The sequence below is a fragment of the Carassius auratus genome, chromosome 4 (assembly GCF_003368295.1).
Source record: "Carassius auratus strain Wakin chromosome 4, ASM336829v1, whole genome shotgun sequence".
NCBI classification, from domain to species: Eukaryota; Metazoa; Chordata; class Actinopteri; order Cypriniformes; family Cyprinidae; genus Carassius; species Carassius auratus.
In genome coordinates, this window is record NC_039246.1 from 10564666 (window position 1) to 10586179 (window position 21514).

A 21514-nucleotide genomic window follows, 5' to 3' on the forward strand; every position below is an offset into this window, starting at 1 on the left:
AGAAACACACTGTTTCTGCACTCCCTGTTGTTATCCTTTCTGCTAAATTTGCATAATTTATGCAGGGCACCTACTTCACTTGCTGGACAGCTTTTATAAGGGGGGGCTTGATACAGCTCCTTCAGCATTCAGAGAAGCCCATTGTACATGTCTGCGGCGCTCGGTTTAGACTCAACAAAACCTGTTGATGATGTGCTCGAGATACACGTCCCTTGGGATCTCTGGTTGAAAAATGCAAGCACTGATGCACCTTTGCAATCATTTCAATTACGATTGATTGCGAGCGAGCCGAGACTAATGTCAACAGTGCTGCACTGTTTTCGACTGGTAAACAGTACACATCCTTTATTCCCCAGTGCTCCGCCATTCAGGGCTCTCAAGAAAAACACTGACCCCGTGATGGAGATCCAAGCCTCGTCTTTTCAGAAAAAGCAGTGGCATTGTTAATTGGGAGCGTTCGGATGACAATAATACACTGGGAGGTGGACAAAAGCCACCAAAAGAGAGACTATGTGAATAACAGAGGGTCACTGCGAGGCAAAGCAGCACTGGGGATTGCGTCGATCGTAAAAGCAACAAGGAAGAGGGCGTTAGCCAATCAGGTCATCCAGAATGCTCCAGTGACTCAAAACACCCAGACAACTTTGACTTAATAGCATCTTCAGTTTCTGTCAGATGCATGTAGAATCCGTGATCTGCTTTAGTAAAAGAGGCAGATCGGTTTACGCTGAGAAGCATCACACCTGAAGGCATAACAACAGTCTCACAGGGTCCTCCCTTCTCACATGAGGATTGAGTTACTCTAGATAAGCATCTGCATTACGGGAGAAAGAGCGGCTCATTAACAGCATTAGCGTCATCATGTGACCACAGGTTTCTTCTGGCTCTGCTGGGCTTTGTGTTTCTCTGGCTGGATCAAACAGATGATTTGTCCACTGTTGATATCAATAGTATCGACAACCAGCTGTGCTGCTGCAGCTTCAATATTCCCGGCATCCTGCTGCGCGTTGCGAATCGATGCTGATCACTGCAGGGGGTGTTAGAATGTAATAGTAAGTTGTATTAACCATGAAGCAAAAATCAACTCTAATTGCTTGGAGGAAATTTTTTTATATTTTTTTCTCCTTGATAAGCTGCATTATTTGTGCATTTTTAGCATAATCAATGCAGGGAAAAATGGAGTGCCAAAGTTTATTACTCATGTCATGTCATGGGCCTGTTCAAATCACTAAACCCAAACATGTTTAACACATAAACTAAAAGACAGTGTTTTGTAATATACAATTTTTCTATTCAATGCACAAGCATATAAACACAAAACACTGGACAAATAGCAGTATTTCTGCACTCCGTACACACCGCTGTGTCGTGTGAAGCTTTATTCTGCAGGAACAGTGTGTTGATGAGCATCCCCGGGGTTTGATAAAAGCCATTCATGAAACGAACTCCATCCCTCACACAGCACACTATGGCATTGAAATAAATCTCTGAAATGTGACATCAGGCCTCCTTGAGTCAAAAAGAGAGAGGGGGCCCAAAGGAAGAGCACTAGGGGCTTTTCTTCTGACAGCACACACCCCCGTCCCTCTCTCTGTCCCCTTCAGAGAGATGAAGAATCATACATAGCAGACTCACACACATGCCTAAGAGCAGGAGAGCAGTGTGTACTTTCTAATCACTCAAAAAAGAAAAAAAAACACTCACACACACTGACAAAATGCTCCACCATCAGCTGAATGACCAATAACAGATCTGCTTCTGGAATCCAGAGAACAGTGCTTTGAGTGAGGGGAAGAAAGAAAGAAATTAATAAATGAAAAAAAAAAAGATTAATTATTTTGACTTGACAACCCCAAAGCAATTCCCGATTGTTGTTTATTATACTGTTATTTTAGTATCATTTATGTATTATAATTATATTAAATATTATAAATGAATTTGTTTTATATTATAAAATACAAAATTAATTACATTTATATTAAATAAAAACAGTTATTTATTCGTCTTATTTTCTTATTATTTACCATAATCTTTATTTTGAATTTGCATTTATTTTAACATTTTCAGCTTTTAGTACTTTTGTATTTTTTATACCATTAGATTAGTTATTTTGTTTATTTATTTTTTTATTATCATTGCCATTTAGGTTTGATTTTATTATTATTATTATTATTATTATTATCAAGTTTTATTATAAGCACACATGCTTTGAGATATATTTTCTAACTGACATGCCAGCAGTGCAAATGATTGTTCTGTTATTAATGAATGTTTCGATACAGTAAGTGTGATCCTCACGAGCTGCAGCGGTTTGAAGTCATTTATCACACTCCTATGGGTCCTGACTCAGGTCTTTATGGGATGCTAATTTTTTTGGATTTACTGTGCCGGTCCCCAGGGCGCACTTATTTAACTATTAAAACACAGCAGATTACTGAAATCACTTTGATCGCTAATAGGTGCTGAAACTCAGATGCATGGCTGCAACTTATGCCACATCTCAGTTCTTTAGCAACTGAGAGAGAAAACAGACAAAACAAACCAAATGGCCCCACACTGACCCACACAGACCATCCGATGAAAGAATGAGTGCTTCAGAGAAAACAAGTGGAGCACAACAGTCACTCAGGCTGAACAGACTGGAGGATCTACTGTACTCCGTCTATTACTAGGAGGCTACTAAGATGCCTTGGTGGTTGTGAAGGCATTGCTAGGTGGTTAGCCGGGTGCTTTGGTAGGTTGGGAATGATTACAGCAGTCTCATCTGCTCAGGTCGGGACAGACTGTTCTAAACACGTTACATGATCTCCTACAGTCTGATTATTTCTTCCGACAGATTGTCATCTTTTTCCCTGGAATCCTCTGGGATTTGAAGGTCCGTTGTTGATTGGTTATTATAGAGAAAGAAAACAGAGTTCATCTGAGAGCTCAAATGTTTGTGCTCGTCTTTCTCTTTTAATACTCAGTGCTGAACAATGGCTGCTCTCTGTCTCAATTTCACCAGCATTCGCACAGAATTAATTGCTGTTTGTTAATGGCTGTGATGAGTCACTGAGATCAGGAGCATGAGGAGGAACTCATGAACAGAGCAGCAAAAACAACTTTCTTTCTTAGTATTATCTGTTGATGGAGGACGGGGTCGAATCAAAGGCATAACAGCTGAAAAGCTTCAGAAGGTGGATACTCATTCAGTGGCAAACATCTTGTTTTCCTTTACTTCCTGTCTCACATCAACAGACACTTGAGTAACTCTGGAGCCAGTAATGAGCTCCAGCATTACACACATCAATGGGCAAATGTTATTAAAAATAAATAACCCAGTCTGATAACAAGAATGAATTTTCAAAGATTTTTACTTATTTCAAATGACCAGATATTATTTTCCCTTGCCAACATTTGTGAAAACAACAAGCAAATAACAACAAAATAAAACTGTCAGATTAGTGTCATGGGTAAAAACTAAATAATTAATGTATAATTAATTAATATATATCTATTTTTTTTCAGTGTTAGTTATTTCAGTACATTAAGTTAAACTAAATAAAAAGAATAAGAAATTACAGTTTTTTTATATTTATATGTTAACGTTTATTTTATTTAAGCAAACTCAGTTTTAATACACATAATGTGTACTTTAAAACATGCTTTTAATATAAATGACATTTCTCAACCATAAATTAAAGTGGTTCAAGTGTCCCATCTAGCGGTCACTAAATGAAATACTTTTACGCAATCGCTTGCGTCATCAGAAGGCGACGTGTCTAGTTGCCTTACTTCCTACATGCTGAACGCGTCCTTGGGACTCTTTGCACTTCAGAATATGACTAATTAACATCTATCAGTTTAATAATAATTGCACAAAGTATATAAGTGATGAACCGTCTTTGGTAAGCGCTTAAAATATTATTCTTTCACAGAGCTGGACTGTCAGATTAATAATAACGTGTACTCAAATAGAAATGTGTTACTGTCTGTCAGTATGCTAATAAGTAAACAGGTTCATTTTATGAATGTTATTGACATGTAGACACATGGTTTATATTGCTGTCGTTGTTAAACCTGCAGACTGACTGAGCTGAGATGAGCGCACCTAACGCCAGAGAACGCAAAGCCTGCTGGGACGCCAGAGACGAGCTCTGGAAGTGTCTAGATGTCCATAAAGATCAAACATCTGCCTGCGAGAAACTCCAACGAGAGTTTGAAGACAAATGTCCTGCCCAGTGGGTCAGTCCATAGTCCTGAGTGCAGCAGAAACAGCAACATCTCTTTTGAGATTCAGAAGGTTTTCTCTATGAATCTCTGACACCTGCTTGCAATCTGAATGCATTCGCAGCAGCTGTCTGTCATGCATTACTACTTTATTCAACATAATCTTATACTGAAAAGGCAACCCCAAAAAAGTATTTATGTTCCCTGTACATTTACATGCTACAAAATAGCATTCAATATATATGCAATGCACTTATATTCTTCTCTAGCGTGCTTTTGGAAAGAGCGCTTATTATAGAATAGGATACTTTAAGATATATATATATATATATATGTATATGTGTATGTATGTATATATATATGTATATATTTAAATGTTAAATATTTATATTAAAGAAAATATATTCAAATTTAATATTTATATTAAATGCAGTTACCGTTGTTTTTATGACCCATTTAAGTGGGACTTAAATACATTTAATTACATATGGTATGCCTTTATTCCATTAATGCATTTATTTTGTGCGTTTAAATATATTTGTAATTTCATGTTTGTAATGATGAAGTTGCAATTTAGTACATTTAAAATATATTTTAATGTAATAATCACATAAAAGGTCAAACAAGTGAACTTATTTTATTTATTTTTGTTGAAAAAAACAAAGTGCAATTCTTTTTAAACCATGACAAAATATTAAGTAATTTTTAATTACAAAATAAATAAATGCTTTAAAAAATGATAAATGATTTTAAAATCTCATCTATAATATAATATATAGTTTATATATTTTAAGTATTCAGGCTTTCATTGTTCATCATCAAAAATCCAGATATTTCAGTTATTACATTTTTTTTCAACATAAATATGCTCTGTGTTTTCACAATATGTTTATATAATATAATAATTATAATATAATGTAATATAATATATATAAAAGCATTAAGAAAAATATTTAAACAATTATTTGTGTATAGTTTTTAGTTAAAATGTTTTATTGAAACTGTCTTCATATTTTTCCCCTTTTAAAATGATTAACGAAAAATAAAACAAATAAAATAAAATATAACTTTAATAATTTTTACTTTGTTTTTATCAAGTTTTGTTACATTTATCAGCATCTTAAATGTCAGCTGTGTTACAGTGATTATGTAAAATAAACAACTGATCTCTTTTCGTGAACAGTCGTGCAAGTGTCTCTCTTTAAGAGCACTTAAGTGGTCTTTTATTTTAGTAAATATTATCTACAAGAACGGTGTTTTAAAAATATACTTTCAAGATTTGAAGTACACTACAAGTGCACAGTTCTGCACACTTTTTAACACTTGTTTTTAGCAATATTCTGTTGAATTTCTCACTGAATCTGCATGAATTGATTGTTGTGATTCCTTCGCAGGTGAAGTATTTCTTCAAACGGAGGGACTTCTTGAAATACAAGGAGAAAATACAAAACGAGGGTTATGAACCAACTGAAGGAGCGTCAAAATTATAGACGCGGAGGGAAATGAAAGCACTGGACTGACAGTGAAACGTTCTGTGAAACATTGTGTTTTTGTCTTGTCTTATGATTGATCTCAATGCATCTGTACTGTATGGAGCTTCAGTGTGATGTTTGGAAAGCAAAATAAAGAAATGACCCAAAAATACAGTGGTTTATTATGTTTCCAGAGAAGTCAGGTGAAAGAAACATATTTGAGACATACAGTTTACGATTGCGGGTACTTCTGTGTAACGTTTGAAACTATCTTCCATAACCAGACCACATGAGATTTGATAAGAGCACGTTAGATACTACGCCTGATCTCCCTCAAACCTCTCAACTAAATAATGCAAGTGTACCACGACATTTGTAAAATGTCAGAAAATAAAGCATACGGATGTGTTACATTCTGTGTTTTCACACAAACATCGCTGATAGTGTTTTGTAGTTGGAGACATGTTAATCTACATCTAATGCTTTGATATATAGAATGGTTTCCAGCGATCGCGCCGTTCATTCAGTCCCAGTGAGCAGTTCTGCATCCTCTGACGGACGTCCTCTTACTCCACGGATATAAAAAATAAGGCCTTAATCAGGTATATATGTGCCTCCTTCAGTGTATGTGCAATGTCCTGGATCAAACACAGCTACAAGCTGCCCGTGACGTTCGGCATCAGAGCCCAGGTGGGAAACTCGCTCAGGTGGAAGAGCGGCTCGCCCCACGTCATGATGGCCAACATCACCACAAACACCCCGATCAGATTCACTCCGAAACCGGCCTTCACCTGAAAAACACCAGGAGACAATATAACGGATGCCAGTAAGCAGTTTTTTTGGCCTTTGTGTTTCCACAATATAAATGTTTTAATGTAATATAATAAATCTAATATAATGTTTAGATTATTTTTTAATATATATATTTAAACTCAAACCTCTTTTTCCCTTTTAGCTGATGCAGACATTTAGTACGTTTTAAACACAAAAACCAGCTATTTTATTTATTTATTTATTTTATTGTATTTCTTTCAACGTTAATTGGCATTTTTGGCTTTTGTTTTTCCACAATATAAATGTTATATATAATTTTACATTTATATAATATAATATAATATTTAGTTTTTAAGGTACATGAGTTTTTTTTTTATCTTCATAAAATATATATATATATATATATATATATATATATATATATATATATATATTTGTAAATTATTGTAATGAAATATATTCTCCTTTTAGGTGATGCAGTTTTATTTTAAAATAAAAACAATAAATACAAATTTTCAAAACACAATGAAAAATCTAGCTTTTTTTTTTTTTTTTTTTTGATTATGTTTTTTTTTTTTTTTTTTGGTCTGTCCACCCCTCTGATAAATATAATAATCAATAAATTAGAAATAAAATATTTGTAATTATGTTTATAAATGTTAGTTAAAAATCATATTTTATTTAAGACAACTGAAATTGTCTTCTGAATATTTTCCCCATTTTAAACTAATTTTTTTTATATATAAATTAAATAAATAAAAGTCAAAGTCTTTTCAAGACTTTTCAAGTTAAAATGGCATTGTATAATAAACAACTGATAATTAAGTTATTCTTTCAAATGAGCATCTTGTTGTCTTGCATCTTAAAATTATATGCAAAGCTGGAAGCCCTGTTACCTTTCTGAAGTCCTAATTATGTGCTAAAATATTAAATTGTTAATTCCTTAATTAGCACCTTAATTTCTTTGTCACTCAAGCACATTATTTGTCTGACATACTGTTTAAAATCATAAGGAGATGTATATTTGGAAGTGGACCAGGAACCTGTTTCACGCTCAGTTTGCTTATGAAAAACAAATGATTTCCCGGCGTTACTGCGCAGCTGTGAGACGGGACGGAGCTGATATAACAGGCTAATGTTGTGTCATACCATATCACTGATCTGCACATGTCCGTAGCTGAACACGATGGCATTCGGCGGGTTTCCGACCGGCAGCATGACGCCGAAGGACACACACATGGTGGCGGGGATGAGTGTGTGCAGAGGGTTGATGTGCAGCGTTTCAGACTGTGAGGGACAGGAGACAATATTCACAATAAACCTCCATCTGTGTGTGTGTGTGTGTGTGTGTGTGTGTGTCTCAGCTGACCAGGGCAGAGAGGATGGGCAGGAACACTGTGAGCGTGGCCGGGTTGCTGGCGAACTCTGTGACGGCGGACACCAGGAGACAGGCCAACAGCGTCACGGCCCACGGAGGAAGACCACTCATGGGCTCCAGCTGCCGACCGATCCACATGGACAGACCCGACACCTGACCAGAGACACCACAGCACTCACTCACTCACAACTTAACACATAGAGGTTACACAAGAGATCACATTTAATACTATATATTTCTTTATTAAACTGCTGCTTTATAAATGAGACTCTGTTTTTTCCACTAGCTACTTAAAGGGATAGTTCAACCAAAAATGAAAATTCTGTAATTTATTTACACCAAATACTACCATGATATAATAAAAATTATATATATATATACATACAGTAAAGACCAAAAGTTACTATTTTACTAAAATTACTATTTTAATGTTTTTGAAAGAAGTTTCTTCTGCTCATCAAGCCTGCATTTATTTGATCAAAAATACAGAAAAAAACTGTAATGTTGTGAAATATTATTACAACTTAAAATAATAGTTTTCTATTTAAATAATTTATTCCTGTGATGCAAAGCGGAATTTTCAGCATCATTACTCCAGCTTTCAGTGTCACATGTAACATCAGTCGATCACATGATCATTTAGAAATCATTCTAATATTCTGATTTATTATGAGTGTTAGAAACAGTTCTGCTGTCTAATATATTTGATGAATAAAAGGTTAAAAAGAACTGCATTTATTCAAAACAAAAATAAAAAATTCTAATAATATATATTCTAATAATATATTTTCTTTACTATCACTTTTTATCAATTTAACACATCGTTGCTGAATAAAAGTATTGATTTCATTTTAAAACAAGAAAAAAAAAATACTGACCCCAAATTACTGACCAGTAGTGTATATTGTTATTACAAAATATTTATATTTTATATATTTTATATTTTTTTACTTTTTATTCATTAAAGTATCCTAAAAAAAGTATCACATGCTCTGAAAAAATATTAAGCAGCAAAACTATTTCCAACTTTGATAATGACTCATCATATTAGAATGATTTCTAAAGGATTGTGTGATAATGATCCTAAAAATTCAGCTTTGCATCACAGAAATAAATGATCATTTAAAGTATAATAAATGTAAAACAATTATTTTAAATTGTAATAATATATCACAATATTACATTTTTTTTTCTGTATTTTTGATCAAATAAATGCAGGCTTGATGAGCAGAAGAAACTTCTTTCAAAAACATTAAAAATAGTAATTTTCCAAACTTTTGGTCTGTAATGTATATATATATATATATATATATATATATATATATATATATATATATATATACAGTACAGACCAAAAGTTTGGATATATATATTTGTATAATGGGAAAGAATAAATTTTACATTACAACAAGCCAGTGAGAATTAGGAAAATCCTAATGTTTCTAATAATAGCCATTATATTAACGCTCACCTTGCATCCAGCAGCCAGTGCGTATCCTCCTCCCACCAGAATAACAATCTCCCACGGCATCAGTCTCTGGAAGTCTTTCCACGTGATCATGGGGGCCAGAGGATCCTCTTCCTCCTCATCATCATCATCATCATCATCACCTGCACAGAGAACAGACAGAGGAACGGTTACCAGAGTCGGACCAATCACCTTTCCTCTCATGTCCTGTACCCCAGTGAAGCGCTTGGACACTGGACCCTGCTGAGTGAACGGCCGGCTGTACTGCAGCGCAGCGTGGGATCTGACCTTTGCTCTCGCTGGAGAACACAGATGGCCAGGGCTTTCGGGCCGGGATGAGGAAGAGGAGGAATCCCAGCAGCACAGACACCGTGGCATCAGTCCTGTAGCCCTTCCTGCGGGACACACGAGGTTCAGTCAATCTTTCTTATCACATGTGCATATGTTTGAGGATTTAGAAATGGAAATCAATTTTATTGACTGAGTAAGGGTTGCCACAGGAGGTTCATGTTCATGTACTAAAATAAAATAATCTTTATTTTTTACTGAGCTGACACAAGATGTTCATGAACTTCTCAACCAACTTGGAATCTTACAAATAAAATAAATAACAAAATAAAATAATTTTAACTTTGCTGGTGAATGTAACCAAAACCTTTGGATCATATTAATCTGTAATATAAAAATAAAATAAAAGAGTCAATATACATTACATATATAAAAAAATAATATATATAAAAAAAAAATAATAATAATTTAAACTTTTAGCTGACACTTTTATCTAATGCAACTTTGCTGATGAATAAAATAAAATAAAATAAAATAAAATAAAATAATTTATTTACTGAGTAAGGGTTACCACAGGAGGTTCATGTTCATGTACTAAAATAAAATAATCTTTATTTTTTACTGAGCTGACACAAGATGTTCATGAACTTCTCAACCAACTTGGAATCTTACAAATAAAATAAATAACAAAATAAAATAATTTTAACTTTGCTGGTGAATGTAACCAAAACCTTTGGATCATATTAATCTGTAATATTAAAATAAAATAAAATAAAATAAAAGAGTCAATATACATTACACATATAAATAAATAAATAAATAATTTAAACTTTTAGCAGACACTTTTATCCAATGCAACTTTGCTGATGAATAAAATAAAATTTAAATTTAAATTTAAATTTAAATTTAAATTTAAATTTAAATTTAAATTAAATTAAATTAAATTAAATTAAATTAAATTAAATTAAATTAAATTATTTATTGACTGAGTAAGGGTTAACACAAGAAGTTCATGTACTTCTCAAACAGCATCGTCCAGCCGGGGACGAATCCGGGCTCCCTGGTGAACCAAAGTACAGTCATCAGAATGAAGAAGATGCCCGTCACGACTTCAGGATAGCTGTGAACCACCAGAAAAATCACAACATCAAAATAAAGTCTTAGTGAAGACAGAGAATCTCAGTTTCTGAAGCCCAGTCTCTTGTACCTGATGGGGCCGAGTTTCTGGTACTCCTCGTGAATGCGCTTCTCGGACAGGATTTCTCGCCTGGTTTTGCGTTTCTTGCTGAGAGAGCAAGTGTCTCTGAAACTGTGAGGACATAACAGCTTGTGTTCAGCTAGGTTACAAATCATTTCAAGAACAAAGTGTCTATTTTTCTCTTACTTGCATCCCAGAAAGAGACAGTGCAGCCAGATCCAGGTGAGCATCAGCATGATCAGAGCGATCGGCAGACTGAAGATGAACCACGTGCCAAAGTTGATGACTTTCGCTTCTGGGTAACGACTGAAACAGACGTTTACAGCAAAGCTTAGTGCTGCAAACACATGACTTAACTGTAAAAAATGTGTTTGTGCTTCATTTACATTCGAACTTTGGGCAACTTGAAATTTGAAGTTGAATTAAATGACATCTTAGATATTTGGATAAATCAAATCTGAGTTATAATTTTGATTATTTTTTGTCACTGTGTTTATATAATTTAAAAAGTCAGTGCATTATTATGTGATATATATATATATATATATTATTAATATTTATATTAAAATATATCTAAAGTAACATTAAATAAAAATTTAATTAATAAAACTATTAATATTTAAAAAAACATATAAATCGATTTAAATATTACAAATATCAAAATAAAACATTGTTTCATTACAAAAAAATGTAATATAAATAAAAAAACTATGAACTTGTACTTCCTCTGAAACAACTTTTCTTTTCATCTGACATCAGCAGATATTTTAACCAACAAATAAAGACCATTTTGCAGCATTCCCAATTCTACCAATTCTATTTGTTTTCTAGTTAGTTTTTACTAAGAAAGAAAGATGTTTTACTCTGAAATACGTCACATTATGGATGTAAAATGTGTTATGATAAGTCATTTAAAACTTCATAACTTGATTTTTCTATACAGTTAAAACACGTGTCACATGAAAGCTCAATCTCAGCTCAGTTCGGAGGTCAAACTGATTCCAGTGTGGAAGAAAAGGACAAGGTTCTGTTTACACAGCATTCAAGAAAAGCCTCGAGAAGATACTGAGAGCTGGTCGAAGTGGTGCAAGGCTTCTCGCTGACCCATTTTAAGACAATTAGTGCTTTACATTGATTATTTCTGGAATATATCAGTGATTACAGCACTTCCAGCAAGCACAGACTATAACAGATGTGAAAGAATAATACAAACCCCACTGACCCACTAAATGCCCGCTTTTCACTGTAACTTATATCTTTACATCAGTCTCCTTTGCTCAAGAAATGCTGCACAAAGGAAAGGGTTATTCTTCTGCGCTTAGCGTCAGGAAATGAGATTGAGCGGATTGAATCAGGTGATTAAACAAATCCCGGTGTTTTCTGAATGTGGCTGTTATGGGACTGATAGAGTACTTGTTGAATTGCTCGGCGAAGATGAGGTTGGTGGAGGTGCCGGTGATGGTGATGAGGCCGCCGATGGTGGCCGCGTACGTGATGCTCAGAGACAGGCACTTGCAGATCATGTGGTCTCTATTGGTGGGGTACAGCGAATCCCGCCGGATCTTGGGTTTCTTCGGCGGTGCAGGGATGCTGATGGGAGCCTGTTTGGAAACAATTGGGGGAAATGGTTTTAGAAATGTCTGAAGCAGATTGTGCGGAGTTGTTGTCGGCTAGCTGATGGTCTCACCTCGGGCAGATATCCGTTTGATTCTTTACAAAACTCTGGACCGAAACCAGGCGTCAATGTCAGACCATTCATCTCCTAGAGTATGAAAAAACATATTTAAACAAATAGCCTTAATTTAACAAAAAAGTGTGTTCGTAATCCATATATTCTTCTCTTTATATATATAATTTACCTAGGAATCAATCACTGATAGTCTGACTTCTTTTCAGACCATGCATCTTAAAAATCTTATTTCCATAATAAGATTGAAAAAGTATGCATTTTAGAGGGACATTCCCAACTTAATTATACTGAAATTTTAAAAGTGAACTGATTGCATGAATCATCCAATTTCTAAAGTATATGATATTTTATGACCGTAAACATTTGTTCTCTGTGCCTTGTTAACATTCATATTATGATAAAAAAGATTGCATGCTAACTATCACTTACATAAATAGTTTAAATAGATAACTTAAGGGCGGTGTTATTTTAGTATTACTGAGATAATATTATAGTTTTTGATAATAACTTCTTATTAGCTTTTATACTTTCTGTGAATTTTTATTAAAGTTTTAGTAATTAATTGTATGTTTTTGTAATTTTTATTCGTTTTTCTTTAAATATGTAAAAAATAATATTTAAAATAATTATTATTTTAATACATTAAACTTAATGGAAATGCTTTGGTAATTTAAAAGTTATTTATATTTTATTGTATTTCAGACTATTATTTAATTTCATGTAACAAAATTGCTTTAGCTTTAGTAAATTATATTCAACTTTATAAATACAATTTATTATTTTAAGAAAGAAACGTATAATAAAATTATATATATATATATATATATATATATATATATATATATATATATATATATATATATATATTGCAAGGCATAATCCCCCTTTATTTCTTGTTTTCTTCCTAATAATTTTGAGTTTATAGAGTTGATAAACGGTCAGATTTTGTCTTACCTCACTCAGCATACAGACTTTATGTTTTACACTGCAAAACAAAGAGAAACTGCAATGAATAAGCTTGTTTAACAGCGGTAGTTTAATAAAGTTGACTGTATCTTACTTGTGTTTGCGGTCCAGCAGCTCAAGGTGATTCTTGCTCGAATCTTGGTTTTCCTCTTTGTTTGTCAAAGAACAAAACATTTAAAAAACACAGCTTATAATAACCATAAATGCAAAAGCTTGTGAGACGGATGCTGTGACTCACCGCTCTCCTCGTCCTGCGTGTCTACGGTCAGCGAGTCTTCGAGGGAGTCGGCGATGCCGGTGCAGATCAGCTGCTGCAGCACGGCTTCAGCGATGGGCATCACCATGGCCGTGGTGGACGTGTTGCTCAGCCACATGGAGAGGAACGTCGTACAGCACATGAAGCCCAACACCAGCCTGCAACACAAGCAGAACACATGCAGCTCACAGAGTCTGTCTGCAGCAGTGTGTGTGTGTGAGATACACCTGCTAAATACATACATGCCAGGTTTGGCCCCGGCGATCATGACCATCCGCAGAGCGATGCGTTTGTGCAGGTTCCACTTCTCAATGGAGGCGGCCAGACAGATCACCCCCATCAGCAACAGCGTGGTGTCCTTAAAATACTCAGAGGCCACCTACAAACACAGTTTTATCAGAGTTTCTGAAATGTTAGGGAAAAAAATCTTATAGCTTTAATAATATTTCAGAGAACATTGAGAGAAAACATTCTAAGATCAACATTCTTGGATCATCCTTTTGATGTTATTTGAACGTTCTAAGAAACATATTTGTTACATTTAAACCACATTCTAATCAAATCTGGACATTTGAACATTCCAAGAATGTTTAAAAATATTCAGATGGTGTTATATTTTGAGCAAAAGTAAAGTTAGTAGAATGTCGTAAAACATTTTTGCAACCTTTAATATTCTAATTATGACAATCAATTTTTTTTAGAATATTAAAGAAACGTGCTAGTAATTTTATGTCTTGGATAAAAAAAATAAACATTAGTCAAAAATAAACAAGTCTGTAACATACTTTGGTTGAAATATCTCAATGGTAGTGTAAAAAAACTGTATTTTTACCCTGTCAGATCTAGGTCTGTCTTCAACAAGTTTTAGTCCAAGTTGCTTTAAAGGGATAGTTCACCCAAAAATGAAAATTCTCTCATCATTTACTCAGCCTCATGTCATTTCAGACCTGTATGAGTTGCTTTCTTATGTTGAAAAAGATAAAAGAAGATATTTTGAAGATTGCTACTATATTTTGCTTCTTCCTACTATGGAAGTCAACTGTTTGGTTACCAGCAATCTTCAAAATATCTTCTATTATGTTCAACATAAAAAAGCAACTCATACAGGTTTGGAATGACATGAGGGTGAGTAAATGATGACAGAATTTTCATTTTTGGGTGAAGTATTCCTATAAATGCTAATGAGCTCTGCTGACCCCGCCCCTCTCCTCCATGGGGTGAAGAGCAGACTGTAAACTTCAGCCTCGAAACTCACAAACTAGCACATTTTTATTTTGGGTAAAGATAAAAAAAATTTTAAAGAAAAAAATGTAACCTTTAAATAACATTGTAATCAGAACCATACAACTCGACATTAGAAAAAATTTAAAACAATGCTCCCAGAACGTTTTTAGAACCTAAAACGTTTTTTTTTTTTTATGTTTTTGAAGTTTTTGCCCAGCATACCATAAAAATAGAAAATATTGTACAATATATTACAATTTAAATTATTTTTTCTATCTGAATATATTTTAAAATGAAATTAATTATTATGATGCAAAGCTGAATTTTGATCATCGTTACTCCAGTCTTCAGTGTCACACGACCCTGTAGAAATTATTCTAATATGCTGATTTGGTGCTCAAGAAACATTTCTTGAAAGTTTTAAAACATATATACATAAATCTCCAACCCAAAGTCCCTGCAGTCAGCAAAAAAGATTACGTAAAAAGGGGAATAATTGCCAAACATGATTACAGTATTTAAGATAACAGGTTGCTTTGTCAAGTTTGTCATTGAGATTTAGTCACATGATGCAGAATTTTCTTTTACATAATATCTTGGCAGTTTAGTGTGGACGCGATAATAGGCTGGTACAAATGAACGATCAGCAGCTCTTTGAGCTGTAAAACTCACATGCTTGATGAAACAAAATCACTATGACATTTTTCACTCTTAAGACATCATCTACAGAAGCCTCATACCTTGAGGCTCAAAAGCTCAAGAATATAACCAGGTCAGATATTCACCCCAGAAAACAGGTCATATTATATAAACCAGCTGCAGAAGCAATGCAAAGTTCCGCTATTTATGAATGTTACACATTTAACCTACAGTATTCCAGTTCTTAACTGTTACACAAAACATCCTACAGTACACAGTGACAGAGCAAAGAGAGGTGTCTTACCTCACTGGACTTGAGGACTCCAAACAGCGGGTAGAGGAAGGCCGGGACGAGTGCAGCGGCTCCCAGGGGTACAGCTTCAGACACCCAGTACACCGCTGTCACGATCAGGACATACGCACATGAGGACTCCTACAGACACAGAACATGTTTCCTAATGAGACCTGAACGCTTCCTTGATTCTGGATGGAATTATATCAGCCAATTCTGAAGGTCAAACTTATTATTAACATATGTATTTGATTTATTAATAATTTGATTAAAACCAAATTGTTAAATCCATGTTAGATATACACAATATAACAGCATACATAATGCGTAATCTATTATATATTTTCACTGTTTAAAATATAATTTATATTTTTTATAATGACATTTTAACTACATTTTAAATGTGAAAAGGTTCGTTAAGGTCAATTTAAGGCAATGTTGCAATATATGCATCATTTATGCATACATTATGTATCATTAATGTGTGTGTGTGTGTGTGTGTGTGTGTGTGTGTGTGTGTGTGTGTGCGTGTGTGTATAGAAAAGCAATATTGCAATATATAGCTATATGCAGTATTGAAGTATATTGTTTAATGCATAATGCATATATATATATATATATATATTAATCTTGTTAAATAAGATAAAGAGGTGATTGCATGCAAATCTACAAATATAAACAAGATATTTGCATGTACCAGTCACTTCTAAAGTGCAGGAGGAAATCATTACTTTAATAAAATGATGACTTTAATTATGAGAAAAACAGCAGGAAAGCATGTGCGTCAGTCCACAAATCAGGACAAAAATCCAAATCCGGTTTGCCCTGCCAAATATGTGGACCTGGGCACAACACTTCACGTGGATCCAGCAAACACAAATATGCATGTGGAGATTAGGCTGACTGAACGAGCATTTGTCAGGTGACTCATATTTCATAATTAATCAGATTTTATAACAGGCCGAGCAAAGCAAAGTTAATACACGCTCACACATTCCAGACATAATAAATACACCAGACTAATGATGTGGATGTAGAGAGGCACTGATCTGTGGCCAGTTTTAGGATTGTTGATAGAAATCCAGGTATTATTATTTTTCGAGAATTTTAACTTTAACTTTAATTTTAACTTATTTTAATTTTCTGCACATCTGATTTGCTTTTTTGTGTTATTTCTTCATACACTCAAAAACACTTTCAGTCAGAAACTGAAAAAAAAAACATTTCAGTTTATTTCATTGTAACATTTTGCAATAAGGTTTATTTTTATAACTATATTAGTTACCATGAACTAACAATTAAAAATGCATTTATTAATATTAGTTTATTCTAGTTCTAAAATGTAATAATTAATTATTAAAATCAAAAGTTTTACCTGCTAATATTATTTAATAGACCTAACATGAACAGTTGTATTTTATTAACTAACATTAACACTTAAAAAAAAAACACTGTAAAAATTGTTTTTCAAATAAAATAAAGATAGTAGGGGTACGTTCTGCAAGAAAATACTATTTCATAATTTATATTCCAAATTTCACTTTATTTTCTAATTTCTTTGTGATTATCTGTGAAATTTACAAGCGATTTCTGAGTGAAACTTCTTGTATGCACACTGTAAAAGTTCTTTTTCAAAATAGTAAATAAAATATTACTGGAGTACATTTTTTCAAGAATTTATACCTTTTGAGTTTTTCAGCTTCAAAACTGGTCTGTTATTAGTTATTACAGTGTCTGTGATATTGAAAAGCAATTTCTACAGGAAAATTTGTTTCTTCACCAACTTTTTAGTGCATGTAAGGTAATGCACTACTAATGCTAACTAAAGGGACCTTATTGTAAACATTTATTTTACATTTATAAAAGCATTAATTTAGCATGGGTACATTGGTTGATAGCGTGTCCCTTATAGCAATCGTCTGTTGTTTGGCCTTTTCTGTACTTTCTTCTGTCTCTTAGCTCTCTCCTTCCCAAGCTGATTATCCCTCAGTGTGCTCCTGTGCTCATAAACTCCGGCCAGCAGCTTTCTGCTTTCTCCTTACCGCCCAACTGTGCTGAAGGCCGTCAGCTATGTGGCACACTGCAGATTAAGCCTCTATTGGCACATTGCTTTTGTTCTGCTCTAATCTCGTCATTGCTCAAGAACTCAGTCCATCAGATCCAGCTGATTTCTTTTAGAAGGTCCGATGGGGCGTTGATGATAAAGGAAACTGATGATTTCCTCTAACTGATTAGTAGATGATTACACATCAAGCATTTGGAAATGCACATCAATACAATCTTCACCGCAGGACACACACTCACACATGCATTCATTCTGCTTTCAGTCGGCGGGTGAGATGGGATTAGTGAACTACTGTGCACTAACCCCTTTATTTCTGACTCTTGATGAAAAGCGCTATCAGAGAGAGATAAGCAAACCTGTGCAAGTGACCTAATCTTAAACATGTTTTGGAATTGCAAAAAAAGCTGTCAAGGCAGAAGATAATGACATTTCCTGATCTGTGCGCTGTTTCCACATTTACCTATATTGACTTCTGCTCTTTAGATCAATTTGAATCATGTGTCTCATTACATTACAATGTGTGTGGCTTTGGATAAAAGCATCTCCCAAATGCATGCTTTCTATTTTTCAAAATTAAGCATTAAAACTTTTGGTAAAGAATCGGATACTTCCGCAGAAAGGTTTTAGGCTAAGTTATTTATATTTATGTTAATTTAGGTTATATTTATTTATGTATACGTGTATTTCTTAGATCCTGTCACCACTTCATTCATTCATTCATTCATTCACTTAGTTAACATATTTGACTTCACAACTGAAATGGCCCTGCAGTGTGAAAAATTTATTACAAAGTACAAATAATCCATGCATAAACTGCACCTATTACAATATCAAATATATCTATAGCTATATATATATATATATATATATATATATATATATATATATATATATATATATATATATATGATAGTAATGTAAGGAAAAAAAAATCTGCTATCCGTGAATGTATTGTGATTTCTGGATTTCTGCACATCTGATTATTATTTTTTTTCTGTTATTTTACATACATTGACAAAATGAATGATGTGGGTTTACTCTGAAACACTCGGAACTAGTAGCCTAAATTTCAAAAGGAACGACACTGAATTAAACGAAAGAAAAAAAAAAAAAAAAGTCTTTATGCGGTGTGTTCTCATAATCTAATTTTGCGTAAGAATGGCATGCACATGTATGAAAAAATGGCATTCACTAAAACGATTTGCAAGCGATTTTTTGTAGGATTCAAGAGCGAGACACCGGTTAAATAAGCGCAGTGCGTCTCTGCAGGATTTGCTGATGTTGGACTGAATCTAAGATCCCAATTGCTACACAAACAAACAACATCTGTAAAACCTGCAGATGTTTCAAACAAACAATTCCTGTGAGAACATCGGCGCACTTGAACAGTCACGGCACCGGCGCGCGACGCGCTCTGTAGCGCACCTGGAAAACGACCAATCAGGTGAGAGGTCGCGACGGCTCCTCGAGTAACCGAGGCCATAATCAATTCATAATAAGCCATATAATCATTAGAATGTTTAAGACGTTATATAATTAAATCTGTCTGTCTCAAAAACAGAATTTAATTTAGATGCCTGTACACATTTCCCACGTATATAAAGATTCCTTTTGGAATTAACGAAGCGATAACATTTAAATCAAATGCATTTTAACGCACTATGTAGTGCACATGGCCAAAAGTAAGCAGCGCGTAAAAGCGCACCGAGTACGCGCACTCGCGCAGCGTGCGCTTCGATCGTGGAATTGACTGAGGATCTACTTACACTGCACGGGTGGATGAGAGGAAGAGGCAGCAGCGATAAAGGAATCATCACCACGAGAATGAGTTTCCGAGCCGTCCATATTTTTTTGATCAAGTCCATTCTGGCGCCTTCCAGCCTCATGGGAGAACGCTTTATTCAATTCAGCCCTGAGAAGTCCAAGAAGTTGTCTTCGAGAAGTTTGCTTTACACCCCCTTCAGCTTTTTATGACTTTTTATTAACTTCTTCTTGCCCTGCTTCCCTTTTCGTGCGTTTTACGCGCTGCGCGTCTTCTCGGATAAGTTTGCATGGACAGAGAGCGCAACTTTTCTCTTTGGTTCCTGTTTGAATGTGGCTGCAGTCCTTCTAGTCCATCCAAGAGTGACTCCAGGCCCTCTTATAGGATTTCAGGGTGTATTGATGTAAAGAACACCGATGGCTCTTTTGTGTCTCCACCTGTAAATGCGTCTATCTCTGATTCGCCATGCTTTGTTATTTACTTACACTGTAAAATGTCACCAATTGCGCTTAAGCAACTCTTGATGAACTTATTTTCCGTTTGCGTTATAAAAACCTTTCCTACGATGGAGATTAAATATATGAGTACGCGGTAGATTGTACTTTAATCTAACCATATCTCCTCCCAGTTTACAGCCGGACCAATCAGAGGTGAATGAGTGGAGTTTATGAATGGACGTGGTGGGGTAGCGGGGTAGCGAAGATCACGAGCCAAATTGAACCGTTTAGATGCAACAGTCGTTTTCTCAGAATAAACTCAAAAGGGAACAGAGAACACGCTATTGAGCCTGTCAGGAAATAAAGAACAGAAGCACCTGCGTTAACACACGCTCTAAAGATCACATTAAACCCAGAGCCTATATCTCAGAATTAGTTCTCAGAATGCATTGAGTGCTGCATCAGTCAATACCTAATCATGTGTGTTTTCCACTTTTTAGCATAATAGTAGCCTACATTAAAACAATTATGAAGAAATGTTAAGCAAATCTTCGTGATGTGTGTCCTACATGATTATATGTGTCCTGACGTATTATATTATATTGTTTATAATAGTTCTATATATTTAATTAATATGCATATATAATTTATAAATTGTACTATGCAATTAAAAAATGTATTTATTTTTATTATAGTAATATAGTAGTTTTTGTTTTTGTAATATTTAAATTAAATAATAAGATATGTATATTAAACGCTAATTACAACATAAAAGAAAAAATATGTAATTATAATTATATAATAAATTGCATCACATATGAAAAATATAATGTTTTAGAAATTTGTATTTCCTTTTTCATATTATATTATATTATATTATATTATATTATATTATATTATATACAGGGGTGCACATAATTGTTTCAGCCTGGTTCTCAGAACAGAACCTGGAGATTTGGTTTGGTCCTCACACTGCATATAGCGTGACCCATTAAATGCAACTATAAAAAATGAATTAATAATAGTTAAAATATTATTACACTTTTTTTTTTTTTTTTCAATAATAGTAAATAAACTAAATAATAGTGTGTGATAATATTATTAAAAATAAAAAGCAGTCCTAGTATTAAATACAAATGCATTTATTTTATAGTAAATAAACTTAAATATTTACTACTACTTTGTTTGTTTGCCTCTTTAAGAAGAATCGCTTTATGTATTCCCCAATTTTAAGTCGCTTTGGGGAAAAAAACGTCTAAAAACAAATAAACAAAAGTGTTTTCATCATATTCAAACTTAAAATTTTGGCGGGTTGCCAGCAAGTAAGTATACGCGCATCCGGATTTAGCGCTGCTGATTAAAGAGAGTCAGTGGATGACTGTCACAGTTTTGTATT

General features: G+C 34.0%; 2 protein-coding genes across 2 annotated transcripts; one reads left to right on the forward strand and one right to left on the reverse strand.

Moving 5' to 3' along the window:
- Positions 1 to 3750: 3750 nt before the first annotated feature.
- LOC113068276 (cytochrome c oxidase assembly factor 6 homolog) lies at positions 3751 to 5848 on the forward strand. Its single transcript, XM_026240953.1, has 3 exons — positions 3751 to 3887; positions 4066 to 4224; positions 5604 to 5848. Exons 2-3 carry the CDS (start codon positions 4081 to 4083, stop codon positions 5697 to 5699), a joined length of 240 nt encoding a protein of 79 aa, XP_026096738.1. The 5' UTR covers positions 3751 to 3887; positions 4066 to 4080; the 3' UTR covers positions 5700 to 5848.
- LOC113067823 (solute carrier family 13 member 4-like) lies at positions 5841 to 20254 on the reverse strand. Its single transcript, XM_026240298.1, has 16 exons — positions 19686 to 20254; positions 15867 to 15995; positions 13942 to 14078; positions 13682 to 13857; positions 13538 to 13592; positions 13432 to 13462; positions 12475 to 12549; positions 12201 to 12388; positions 10974 to 11093; positions 10797 to 10898; positions 10608 to 10709; positions 9590 to 9696; positions 9305 to 9444; positions 7825 to 7986; positions 7605 to 7742; positions 5841 to 6472 (listed from the first exon to the last, which is right to left on the reverse strand). The coding sequence occupies exons 1-16, from the start codon at positions 19803 to 19805 to the stop codon at positions 6335 to 6337; spliced, it is 1920 nt and encodes a 639-aa protein (XP_026096083.1). The 5' UTR covers positions 19806 to 20254; the 3' UTR covers positions 5841 to 6334.
- Between the last annotated feature and the right edge of the window lie 1260 nt (positions 20255 to 21514).